Raw genomic sequence first — 12,533 nt, forward strand, 5'->3', positions numbered from 1 at the left:
CAATGACTCACATAACCTCAAATTTTTCGCGCCTTTTTTAACGAAGAAATTCTTATTGATCGTGGATTGATTTATTGGATTTTTTTTTGAAGAGATAAAGTGATTTTGGGGCTAGAGAGGATTAATCCAAATTTCTTACGTTCATTGAATCTATTTGATGAACAATTTGAGGAATTTGATGAAGATTTTTGTGACAAAAACACAACAAAATACTGCAAAAGAGAAGTAAAACACAAACCCAATTCTTTCTACAATAATATTTATTAGCAAAGTCGGAAAATTAATAATAATAAAAGTTTAAGGTTTTAAGTAAATCCTCTTAATCCTTTTTCCAATGATTAATTTATTCAAAACTTAAGGAAGATTTTTTAAAGTTAAATGAGTCTTATAAGTTTCTAGTCGCAAAGCAAAAATTATCTTGTGCTAAAATAACTTTTCTTTAGCTTTTTTGGAAAATTTTTCATTCATTTTTTTGGATGTTTTCTAATTTATGTTTTACTACGAATACTTTGCAAAAAGTTTTCTCATTTAGAGATTCACGATAAAATTCTAAGTTTAAAAAACGATTCACTTTCATCCCCATCGTGTTGTGACGATGGGGAGGTGATGATGATTCTGTGAGGGGGATGTGTTTACTTGGCAGTACCAACACCGAGAACAATCCCAGCTGCAAAGGCACCCAGGAAGATGTGGAAATCATTCAATCTGCACCCATTCTCATCCCCAATCAAAGCTGAATACCATTTTCGCGTTTTCTTCTGCTGCTGCTTCAGCAAATCTTCTGCCTGGCCGATCTTGCGGTCCAAGTATCGCTCAGCCTTAAAAAGTAAGTAAAATTTTAAATATTTTTTGGCGCGTAACAGTGAAACGAAGCTATGGTGAAATCGCGAGTGGTGAAAAAGAGATTGTGGGGAAAATGGATACGTTTTCGGTGGTTAGAATTAGAACTGTCAAAAACGTATAAGTGGACGGACGCAAAAAGGTTTTCTCTCCGAAGAAAAACTAATTTATCGTTGATTTAGGACGTTTTCGAAAGCAAACATTTCGACGATCCCGAAGATTATGAACCATATTCCTGTGTTAAAAGATAAGAATATATTCGGGCACTTCTTTGAAGAAAGAATCACAGCTAAAAAGATCCAGATCCGGCTAGATCCTTGATTTCATTCTGGGATCAAAATCCGTTTATTTCCAGCAATAAGATAAACTTTAACGCATCCTCCGAATTATCGCAAATACCTGAAGAAGTAGAATTGAAAGAAATCGCAACTGTACGAAACACGCGAAACAGTTGAAATAAACTTTCTGCTTCTCCAAAACAAAATGAAAAAAATCGCAACAAAATTAAAAGATAAATTACTTTGGAAACAGAAAGTTTATTTCATAATGTTAAACATAAATTCGAAAGGTAATTCATAATCCTATTTATATATGCGACGCCGCGAATTGGAAAGAACCTAGAACCCAAGTCCAATAAGGAAGCCCCCGATAAAACCAATCGCAGCATATTTCTGCGTTCGATAGACTTCCGCAGCCTATAATTAGTCACAAGGGAAGGAATAATTCATCAGGAATTGCTGGAAACATAAAAGACAAGCTGAGATACTCACTTTATCAACCCATCTGGGTCCTTCGCCCGTGACTGTTTCCTCCACTTTGTCAGCAAGTTTGTCCACTTTTGCATTAACTTTGTTCCAGTTGACGTTAATGTATCCCTGCTCATTGGCAATCTGCAGGAGGATTATACTGCCACCCACAGCCACAGCTACCAATCTTCCCACACGAACAGTCACAAATCCAGTGAGCCTGCAACGAAAGCCACAAAAAGATTCAAGTCATGTGATGCTCAACCAGCCAGAACTTCGAGTTTCTCTCATCCATTATTACCATCCGGATGCAGCTCCAATTGCAATCTGCTTCGTGGCTGATCCTTTGGAAATGTCCCCAAAGAAGCGCTCAATAGCTCCACTATCCTTCCCAGACATTTTCTGCTTGTTGGCCAAGTTCTTGTTATGTTTGGGATCGATCATCGAATTTTCTGTAAAAAAAAACCTTTTTCTTCAAGAACTCCTCTTCACCACACCCCGCCGTGTTCATCCCTACTTATTAGTGTCTATTATTGGAATATTTGCACACAGCTAATCATCTAATTTGATTTATAAACAATAAATAGATTATGCAATGCACGGATTTTGGGCAAATTTATTACTTGAGAATTTTTGAGGAATTCACCCAAAAAAAAATAAATTCAAAACTTGGAAAAATTCTTTTGCAATTTACTCGAATAGGGGAGGTAGGGTGATGAAATTGTTAATTACACAATAAAGAAGGATTCTTAAAGTATTGCTCACGAGTATTTTTAATCAGAAGACACAGCGGATTTGGGAGAAATTTATTAATTTTATGCGAAATAATACATACCTCAGGTTTTTTATTGCGTCTCTCTGTCGTTGTTTCTTCTACTTTTTCTCGCTAATGTCGGGTTTTAGGTGAAATTCGTTCAGTTTATGACGTCATGAATGTGAACATTATCCAAAAACCATAAGAAACGTAAGAAAACTGCTTAAAAAATGGTAAAACGGTGCTAAATGTGGGAAAATCAAGCTTTTTCATAAGGAAATGCAGGAAAATCGAGGATAAATCGATTTTCCAACGTTCAGAACATTCATTTTTCTTAAAAGTTTTCCGTTGATAAAAGAGGGAAATTTTACAATAAGAGACTTACATTTGAATTCAAATTGAAGACGGTTGCGTCGGCCATTTTTCGTAACGAAAATTGCTTCTATGAAGAATTTTAGATTTTTTTTAAAGACACCATTTTTGGGCAATTTTTAATAATTTACAACTAAGAATTAACCAAGTTTTTTGCTTTTCAAAGTATGAATGTAAGAAGCTCTCAAAGATTTTCCTTTAAAGGAAGAAGAAGAGTTTGAGAGCTTCTTATGCAAAATTTCCAGAATTTTGATTGAAATTGACTTTTTGGGAAAATTTTTAAATGAGAGTTCGAGAAAATTTCAACATAAAGATTCTGAACAAATCTGAGTTAATAAAGGATTAAAAATTCAAAGATAAGGAACATGAATCATAAAAAAATCCTCAAACTGAATTTGGTTTAATTTTCAAGTATTTTTCTATCCTTCAATGTGTTAACAAACAATTTTTTGGAACAGAAAAAATAATTTTTTAAAGTTCTTTATTTTTTAATTTAATTTTTAAATATTTTTCTGATTAATTTTTCTTCTATTCACATTCAACGTAATCTCCTTGAAGGATTCCTAATAAAAGAATAAAAAGAAAACTTCCTCTTGTGAGAAAAGGAAAAGTGATTTAATGTGGGAATAAAAAGCTATTGATTTGTCACACGAACCAACCATTAATGGGTGGGAAATAAAAGAAAAGAAATGCAGAGAGGAAATGCTCTTTTCCCCCATTTTTTTTTATTTATGCAAACAAATCTATTTGCCTTTCCATGTGAATTTAATGGCGTGTCATTGATGTCTCTTTTCTCTGTCCTCTATATTTTTTCTTGGGGGAATTTCTCCTGTAATTCAGGACATCAACTTTAGGAACTTTTCTATTCATTTTCTCAAAAGGAAAAAGAAACTCAAAGTTTATTCTTTATAACAAAGAAAACTAACTAAAAGTGCATGCAAATGATGTCAAATAGAAAGAACATTTTATTATCGTTAAAAAGTAATTTAATAAATTTTCTTTTAAGAAATGAAAAAAATAAGAAAATTAAGGGGGTCACGGTTGTGGCCGAGATTTTCCCTCACAGAGCTTCTAATTGAATTGCAAACTTCCCTTGAACTACAAATGGCAAAGGAATTTTTGAGAAAATCACAAATTTAATGCAGAACGAATCAATAAACATCCCCTCCCCCGTCCAAAATATCCTTTATTGTGATTTTTGCGGGGGGCACACGAACAAGAAAAAAACCACAAAAGTAGACAAAATGTAAATTTATGTCATCGACAGGCAATAAAAAAGAACGCGAGTTCTTTTTTCTGTGTTTTCTATTGCCCAAGGATGAGGAAGAAAAAAGGATTGAATAGTTGGAATGTTTGCATGGGAAAGTCAGTTGCTTGCGCGAATTCCAACCATCAATATCTATTTGTTTGCTGTTGCGGTAGGGTGGCATGACGAAGAGTTTTGGTGGCTTTGAATCAGCATGGGCACGTGTCCCGAAGAAGAGGACCCTCTTCCCGCATTCCCTAACTCTCGAAGTTCCTGAAACACAAGCGGAGGCTGAGGAGAAACATTTGAAGGCATCAGAAGAAAATGGCGGACTTGGCGTCTACGGGACGCGGCTTCCTGAACCGATTTTGGGAAAGAACTTTCGTCTTCCGCCACGAGCTAGGCCACATCTTAAACCTCTCATGGATACATCCCTGTCCTATGTAAGTTTATCGTTCTTCAATTCATTTTTAAATCTTGACCGTTAAAATTTTGACGCCTTAACCTCAAAATGTCAAAAAATCCAAAATGTCTACTTTTTTCTTTCGCAGATTCCTGTCTACATTCACCTCCATATTCATCCAACTGTTGAAATTGAACGCCCAAAGATGCCAGAACTTCTTCTCAGAGCAAAACACAGGAAATGCATGAGGGACTTGATAACAAAATAAATTCATCTCTAACATTGTGAGTTTTTTTCTTTAATTAAACGTGCACACGCTAACATTTGTCTTTATCATTTTGGCTCTATTTAATTAATAAAAGCACCATTTTGCAGGGACACTTACCTTCCTCCTCCTTACGAAGGACTCCCCTCGATCATTCCATTCTCACGAATTGTCATGCAGGCATCAAATAATTCTCCGGCAATTCGCAATTCTCGCGAATCCTTCTGGCACAGACAGTTGAATACTTTAGTGCAGAGGCTGAGAAGTTTATCAAATGCAATGTCTTCAGGGTTTTGACGAACCTGTGGCCACGTATGTTTAATGTACTGTAAGTCATGAAGAAGAAATAAAATTATTCATCAAACACTTATCTTTAACAAAAATGGCGGCGATAGCGGTGATTGCTACATAACCTAAAAATATAGAACAAAGCCAAATAACTTACCAATGAATCCAAGTAGTCAGTAAGTTGTGTTCCATAGGCTCCCTGCTTGTTGATAGCTGAAACCCTGGGAAACATAATTAAGCGCCTTCCTGCAATCTCCAGCAGAAGAATCCCCAAATCTTGCGTCTCTGTTACATCATCAATCAACTCTTCAGCAAATGCATCCCATCCATGGGCATACAGCTCCACAATTTGATGCTTCTTCAATTTATTCCGATCAACCTGCCATTTAGCTGCGAGTTTCTCAGTTTTAGCCACCCACGCTATGTGATCCACAAGATACGGTTCACTTGCATCGAGACGAATAAGATCAATGGAGGCAGTAACAATATGGCTGAGAAATTCAAATCTTGTCTCACGTTGAATTGGATTTGTTGGCGGTAGTGGATCAGTGAGTTGTCGCGTGATTTCCGTAAAGAAAGCTTGATTGCACATGGCATCGAAGAGAGTCTGAATGGGTCTGTGGTATTTTATGTTGAAGAATGCAATGAAATGCATAACCTCATTGAGCTCCCGATGAAGGTCCAAGAGAACAGGGTTGGCAACATTTTGCTGCAGTGCCAGGAGGGTTAGTGGAATGGGCCCTTCCTGAAGGAGCTCCTCGTACTTCAAGTCCACTTTATCATTCTCAATACTCGTGGCAAAATGTTCGAGAAATGCGGAACAGTGTTCGAGGAATTCCGGAACAATGGCGTCCGACATTCCAATGTCTTGCAAGCAGAGTTTCTCTTTCGGAAGTCTTCCTGCTTTATTTATTAGCTTCTTTGTTGCCTCGAGGGGAATCTTGAGGTGAGCATTCCAGATCATGCAGCATAATCCGTGTTTTATTGCCCAATCCTTTCGGCGGATTGTGCTTCAAAACAAAAATTTGAGGTTAAGAATGAATGTTTGGAAAATTCTCAACGAAGATTTTTTTGTTTTAGAAAAATAGCAGTTGGCAGCACTGATTTTCACGATTTTTTTTAGTTTTGTGTGCTTTACGTGTTTATAAAAAAAAACCTAAATATTTATAGAAAGCTTAAAAAGATTGAGAGAAAAATTTGATCTTTGTAGCCGGAAAATGTTGAGAAAAAATGGAAAGCATTTCAATTATTGTGAAAACTATTAAAAATTAATCAAAATCCTCCAAAACAGCAACCTAACCTCACTTATTTGTAACTGAAAGAAGGACTTACTTGAGGCACTCCAAACCAGCCAGAAGATAGTTCAGCCCAGGAAGATTTTTACTCCAGAAGCACATGTACTCCCAGGCCATTTGCCCCAGCAAAACAGACGATTGTAGACTGAAAGGGAAATGTTCCCGGAGGGTGGAGAGATGAATAAGAATTGGTTCCTTATTCTCCGGAACAACCAATGGTTTTGACGTCTCCTTCAGCAAATCTTCCGTTTTGGGAGTCTGTTTGCTGTAGAAAGACTTCTTGGATGTCCCCTCTGCAGGATGCTCTTCTTCCTCCTCCAGCAGGAGCTTCACATCAATTCCCGAGGCAACAATCCACTTTGCTACAAGCTCAGCAATTATCCCTTTACCCCCATTGACGATTAATTTGAGGCTTACATTGGGATTTTCGTATTTAACAAGCGGCAATGTGGGATTATCGCATTTCAGCGGAGCCCGTAGGATAGTACCCAAGATGGAAATGTCATCCAACTTCCCAATAAGGAGCGTCCATTGGCAAGCTTCCTGTGAAACTTGCTCCCAGTGATTCTCTTCATCGGATGGACTGTCCTGATTGACTTGAAGAGCAACATTCCGGCAGATTATGGCAGCCAGGAGTCCCCTCATAGCATTCGGACTCTCAAGGAGTATCTCCCGGACATTCTGCCACCAAACACAGAGGGAATTGTACTGATAATTGACTCTATCCCCAGCAAGTTTGCACAGTTGCCTCACAATACTCGAGAAGCGTGTTAAGTCTTCAAAGAGCTCATCACTTCGCGCGTAGCGGAACTCCTTGTGGAGCCAGTACGACATGAGGAGCTTCAGTAAATCATCACATGCAACCAAACTCTTTGCTGCCACATTAGCAAAATACTTCAGAGACATTCCTCGATCGAGGAAACTCGAGTAGATTGCTTCACCGGCTTCGTGGAAATTTTCCTCCCTGTCAGGACGAATAGTTATGCCATCAGGAGCTGATACGGAGAACACATTGAGGAATCTTGTGAAGGAATTCTTTGATATGTCCTTTTCACTAAACTTCACTCTCGGCGTGGAGAGCTCACAGTTGCTGCTTATTGTGGCGAGATCGAGGATTTTCTGGATTGTATCGAGTTCAAAAGCACTCAGGGAGATCTTTTCGACATCTGGTTCATCCTTTGCTTCCTCATCGACATCTTCTTTGGGCTCTTCGGGTGTGAAATCGTCAGGATTGTGGAGATAGGCGTAAAAGTCCAGCAATCTGTGGTAGTTATTGCACATTACTAGCAGATGCTGACGGGAATTAATGCTCTGATCTGTGGATTGCTTTGAAGTGTCTTGAACTTCATCATCTTCGTGAAGCTTCAGAAAAGCCATCACGGCTAATTCAAGAATGGCAGGAGTTAGTTTCTTGGAACTTATCATCATATCCAGGCACTGAAGTTGAAATTCAACTGTTTGGAGGGTTTCACAGATGGTCGAAACATCGCTGGAAAAAGCCAAAAGGGATTTAAAATGTGATCTTCAAGAGAAGATCAACAGGAAAATTTTACCTTCTGAACTGATCATTGTGATCACCAGATCGCAGAATGGCCTTGAGACGCTTCAGGAGATGAAGATCTTTTGCAGTCTTGGAATTTGCATCTGTGAGTGCGCAGTGGAAGGGAATGAAGATCTCCTTGAGTTGGTGATCGTGTGGATCGAGGAAAAGACACGTCTGGCTGGTATACTTTGGTCTAGCACCCGTTGCAAAGCCCATAAGCCCGTGTGGTGTGTAGAGCAGCTGACTGTGCTTCGAAGCAGCAAATGCAGCAACTTTGGGGCCCTTCTGTAGGGGCCAAATCTCCAAAACTCCCCGTCTTGGGGCAAAAATCACAAGGAACAGTGCCCGACGGGCTTTCGTCGGGTTTATTGCTGTACTCTTTGGAACTTTCTCCGCAACTTCAATAAAACTACACTGAGCCTCTCTGTAGCCCTTGAAGATTCTCACAGCCAACCCTTTGAGGCAGTCAACGATAACAATCCTCCCGAGGGTATCTGCAACAGCAGCCAATTGGCATCCAGGTGCTAGCCAGATGGCTGAAGCATTTCGCTGGAGATCACACAGCCCAAAACGACACTGCATGGATTCTGCGGGAACAGGAGCTGGTTGTGCTGATTCAGTCACACTCTGTTGCTTCCCCATCAGCCATCCGGGTAGGGCGGACTTTATTTTACTCGCCACAGCACGTGCAACATCCGCCAGGACGGGCTGAACGAAGCCCTCCTTGGCGTAGTGGAAGCCCACGTAGGGCTTTGTCCCCGTGGCCAGAACGAGGGAATTCTGCGCAGGAGTACTTCGGTATTTGGCATGAAACCCGCTCTCCAAGCTCGTGTTCAGCAAATGATCAAAAGCACACGTCATCTGACTGCCCACCACCACAGAATCCGCAATCACCTGAGGTTTCCCGCCGTAGCTCCATTTGCGATAGGGAATGGTCTCAAGGAGCTGATCTGTGGAGTTGGTGTGATTCTTAAAGTGATGCTGTCGCAGAGTTCGCAGGATCTGGAACAAATGCCCTCCCTGGATGATGCAGACACAGGATGTGTAGAAGACGTGAAGCTCTTCATTGGATCTCCTCCCGCTTTGTGCCTTGATTGAAAGCACGGGATCCGTGTGGAATTGCTGGGAATACAGGACTACCCCGAAATCCAGGTAGAACTGAACGAATCCCGTTGATAAGCCCACGCAAATCAACGTCCAGTCTGCGGAACTCTACAAGGAATTGATAAGATAAAACTCCTTAACAAACAGAAAACTTCAAAGTGACTCACCTGAGATGATGTGCTCAATGCCATCACAGGAAGGCAGAGAACGGACGTAATGATGTCATTTGGATTATCTAAATCACCCGTCCAGCAGATTGAGAAGCAATTCTGCCCAAGATCGTTGTCCCATCTCGATGTCAGGAAGATCAGTTTAGCTCCATGCCCAAATACCAACATCTCCCCCGTTGGGGAGAAGGAAAAGTGAACAGCATTGAGCCAGGATTCCTCTAAAAAGCCCCCCACAAAAGAATTAATTTACAGGAGAATTTATAAAGAGAAATAAGAAAGTTACCTTCACGGAATCCCAGTAATTCCTGCACCTGCTCAAAGTCCACAATCCTCGCCAAGGGCTTAATTTCGCAGGACATTCTATCAATTATGCAGGACAATTAAAACACATTAAAACGGCAAGAAAATAAAAGAATTTGGCAAAAAATGATTTTTTTTTCTAGTAAAATTGTGTTTTTGTTTTGTTACGTCAAAATCCGCTGGTTGCAACAGCAATTATCGCATGTCTACAGCGGATACGATAACTTCTGATGCAACCTGAGAATCAAATAATGATTCCTGATTCTGCAGAATGATTCCGTGCTATTTGGATTTTAACGAACTTTTTTTTTGTTTTTCATGTTTTTCCAAAAAATGTAATTTATGTTGCTTTTTTTCCAAATTTCGCAGCATAAAACACATTTTTGGGGCTCCTGGAGCCCCTGGGACTGCTCCGGAGGATCCCGGGAAGCTCTTGCAGCAGAAATTGGAGCCTACAGAAATTTTGACAGTTAGGATTACAAATTCAAAATTTTAACGGTTCCCGGAAATGGATTTTCGCGAACTTGCAGAATTTTTTTATGCAATTCTGCGTAAATATAAGATGACCCAATATTTTGGTCCTAAAGAAAGGAGGGCAAAGTGGGGGGGGCGGGATCGCGATCGGGCCAACAGTGTAGAAATGCATAGCTATTTTGACGCGAATTCTTAGATAGATTGAAAATAGGGGAATTTTATAAAAAATTCCGACTAATTAATTAGCTGCCCAAAAAAGCTTCGTCTTATTTACATTTCCTTAAACAATTAAGTTTTAAAGTTAACAGAAAAAAAATATAGAGCATTAAGAGTTAAAACTATACTACAGAAAAGTATAAAAACTAGATCTTGGGCCTACATATTACCCATATTACCTACATTTTCTTTAAAAACAATTCTTGATCTAAGTTCTGTGTCATCCTTAAAAATACATTAGGTATATAAAATTATCCATTTTGTCCATAATAAAACTTATATTTTTAATAATTTAAGAGAAAAACTAACTACCGATTTTCTCTCCAATGACGTAGAATATTTTATGTTAAAATTTAATGTTCTTTTAAGTACAAAATGCAAAAAAAGAAAATGATCGTTCTCACTTAATGTTCTTGCTAGTTTTGCTTCGAAACTCATGTGCTTGGCATTTTGATTCAAATTGTGGCTTGAAAGACTCCAATCTTTTTTTTTTCTTTTGGCGAGGAAAGAAGAGGATGAGAACAATAAAAGCAGTTTTTTGTAATTCTAGCAAAAGATTCATTAAAAATCTTATAATTAAAACTTAAAAAAAACTTTTTATTAGATGAACTTTGAAGTTAACCTTGCACAGTATCCTCACAAAAAATTAAAATATTTGTTTTTTTTGCATTTAATCACTTCTCTGACATAAATTGAGTTTAATCTAAATTGAAAACAATGTCCAAAGTATTTCTACTAACAGAAATTATTTATAGCAAATATGTACTATAAGAAAGACAAAGAAGAAAATAGTTGTTTATTCTCTTTTTTGGAAATGTTATGAGATCTTTATAACTGTTGTGGAAATAAAATACCTACACAAGTTTTTCCTCGCGGATTTTCCCAACAAATCGTCTATTATGACGATTATGACTGGATTTTAATCATTGCGCTTAATCACCTTTTATCATCTCAATAATCTCAAGAATCTCAATCAATATTCTCAGATATTTATTTATTTATTTATTTATTTGATAAAGGAGTTGCCATCATTGCTGATGATTCCCCTGATATTCTCAGATATGTTTTTCAATTCTTATTTAAATGAAATTATTTTATAAAATTTAATGATTTTCAGAAAAAAATGAGTTTACGTCTTTGCAATAACCGAAAAGAAACCAGTTGGATGCATAACATTATTAAACTTTCATGCCCCAAAGTGTCCAACAATATGTATTTTTTTAAGCTGAAAATTCATATTTTTCCTCTCTGAATTTATTCAAATGCAGGGTCAAATTGTAAAAAAAAAAACCGAGACACAATATGTGTGGGGAAGACGGTACAATACCAGTCTAGCCATAAATTGATAAGTGCTCCACCAAGTATGTGTATTGCTCGTTTTAAATAGTTTATGTTGAAAAAGTCATGACTTGCAAAAAATATTTATTTGTTTCTCTTTATAATTTCTTTTATTTTTATGACTTATATTTAGAAGCTCCAGTGGTAAAGAGAGCTAAAGCGCCACTCAATACCACCCATCACTGGGGTTGTGGGTTCGATTCCCGCAGCGGTTCGCCGTTTCTGGCCTGGCGCTTCCTTCCCTTTCTTTCCTTTCTACTCCACAGCTATTCCTTTCCTGCTCGGACGACTGCTGCCCCCAACGGGATGGAGCCAACATCAATATCAGCACCATCTGCGAGACGGAAGGGCAACAAGTAGACAGAGTCCCATAGTCGTGTGCCGGTCAATCAGCGATAATGTGCGGCCGCATACAGTAAGGCTGCATTCAGCCCTTCCGATCGGCAAGTCGACCGGTCGATGAGGAATAGACGATTGGCCGATGAGGAAGAGACGATTGGCCGATGAGGAAATGACGATCGGTAAATAGTGCAAATAATATCATTTTTTTGGTATTATTTGGCCGAATTTGCCTGAAATTCGCATTTGCTAAGACCTTATAAATATTAGCAAAGCGTTCTGTAATAGAATTTGCAAAAATAATTGATATTTTAAAAAAAAATATTCCTGTCAAAAAAGTCAGCCGATCGGAAAGTGCTGCACTTTCCGTTCGACCAATTTCGAATTTTTCGAAAATCTAAGATCGAAGAAGAAGAAAAAAAAGTGTCATCTGATGAATTTGTTTTGATTTTTCTCGGGAGTGTGTAAATAAAATGTGTGAAATCATGGCTAAAAACAAACGAAATGTAAGTAAAATATTAATTATATTATATCTTGATGGTTGCTGTATGATCTATCTATGGTACCGCAAATTAAAAAAAAAATGCAAAAAATACCCACTCGATTTTTGTACCGACCCAAGAATTCAATTTCTCTATTATTTTTGCAGCTTCCCTTGTGGTGCTCAACAGCTTTTCCGGCCAAGGGAAGCTTATGGCACAGATGCTGCAGAATATTTTCCCCACAATTAGCGTGTCCAAGAAGATAATGCTGAATATTTCAAAGAGGAAATTGGAGTGGAGACAGATCGGGATCTTTTCACCCTCGTAGACCCAAAACGTCCATCCAAGTCCAGGAAAT

General features: G+C 38.3%; 3 protein-coding genes across 5 annotated transcripts; 1 reads left to right on the forward strand and 2 right to left on the reverse strand.

The window, feature by feature from the left end:
* Nucleotides 1-242: 242 nt before the first annotated feature.
* LOC129789967 (FUN14 domain-containing protein 1-like) lies at nt 243-2,521 on the reverse strand. 3 transcript variants are annotated; one of them, XM_055827115.1, is made up of 4 exons: nt 2,422-2,521; nt 1,888-2,038; nt 1,611-1,806; nt 243-818 (listed from the first exon to the last, which is right to left on the reverse strand). In XM_055827115.1, exons 2-4 carry the CDS (start codon nt 2,028-2,030, stop codon nt 633-635), a joined length of 525 nt encoding a protein of 174 aa, XP_055683090.1. In that variant the 5' UTR covers nt 2,031-2,038; nt 2,422-2,521; the 3' UTR covers nt 243-632. The 3 variants fall into 3 exon arrangements, with proteins under 3 accessions (XP_055683090.1, XP_055683091.1, XP_055683092.1); XM_055827116.1 differs by having other exon boundaries at nt 2,352-2,426; XM_055827117.1 differs by lacking the exon at nt 2,422-2,521 and adding an exon at nt 2,104-2,388.
* Nucleotides 2,522-4,140: 1,619 nt separating this feature from the next.
* Nucleotides 4,141-4,637, forward strand: LOC129791224 (WD repeat-containing protein on Y chromosome). Its single transcript, XM_055829293.1, has 2 exons — nt 4,141-4,401; nt 4,510-4,637. Exons 1-2 carry the CDS (start codon nt 4,141-4,143, stop codon nt 4,627-4,629), a joined length of 381 nt encoding a protein of 126 aa, XP_055685268.1. The 3' UTR covers nt 4,630-4,637.
* A 1-nt stretch (nt 4,638) lies between these two features.
* Nucleotides 4,639-9,526, reverse strand: LOC129789833 (rab3 GTPase-activating protein non-catalytic subunit). The gene is made up of 6 exons (XM_055826893.1): nt 9,310-9,526; nt 9,024-9,244; nt 7,763-8,964; nt 6,247-7,698; nt 5,072-5,924; nt 4,639-4,952 (listed from the first exon to the last, which is right to left on the reverse strand). Exons 1-6 carry the CDS (start codon nt 9,383-9,385, stop codon nt 4,758-4,760), a joined length of 3,999 nt encoding a protein of 1,332 aa, XP_055682868.1. The 5' UTR covers nt 9,386-9,526; the 3' UTR covers nt 4,639-4,757.
* Between the last annotated feature and the right edge of the window lie 3,007 nt (nt 9,527-12,533).

This window comes from Lutzomyia longipalpis, chromosome 2 (genome assembly GCF_024334085.1).
Source record: "Lutzomyia longipalpis isolate SR_M1_2022 chromosome 2, ASM2433408v1".
NCBI lineage: Eukaryota > Metazoa > Arthropoda > Insecta > Diptera > Psychodidae > Lutzomyia > Lutzomyia longipalpis.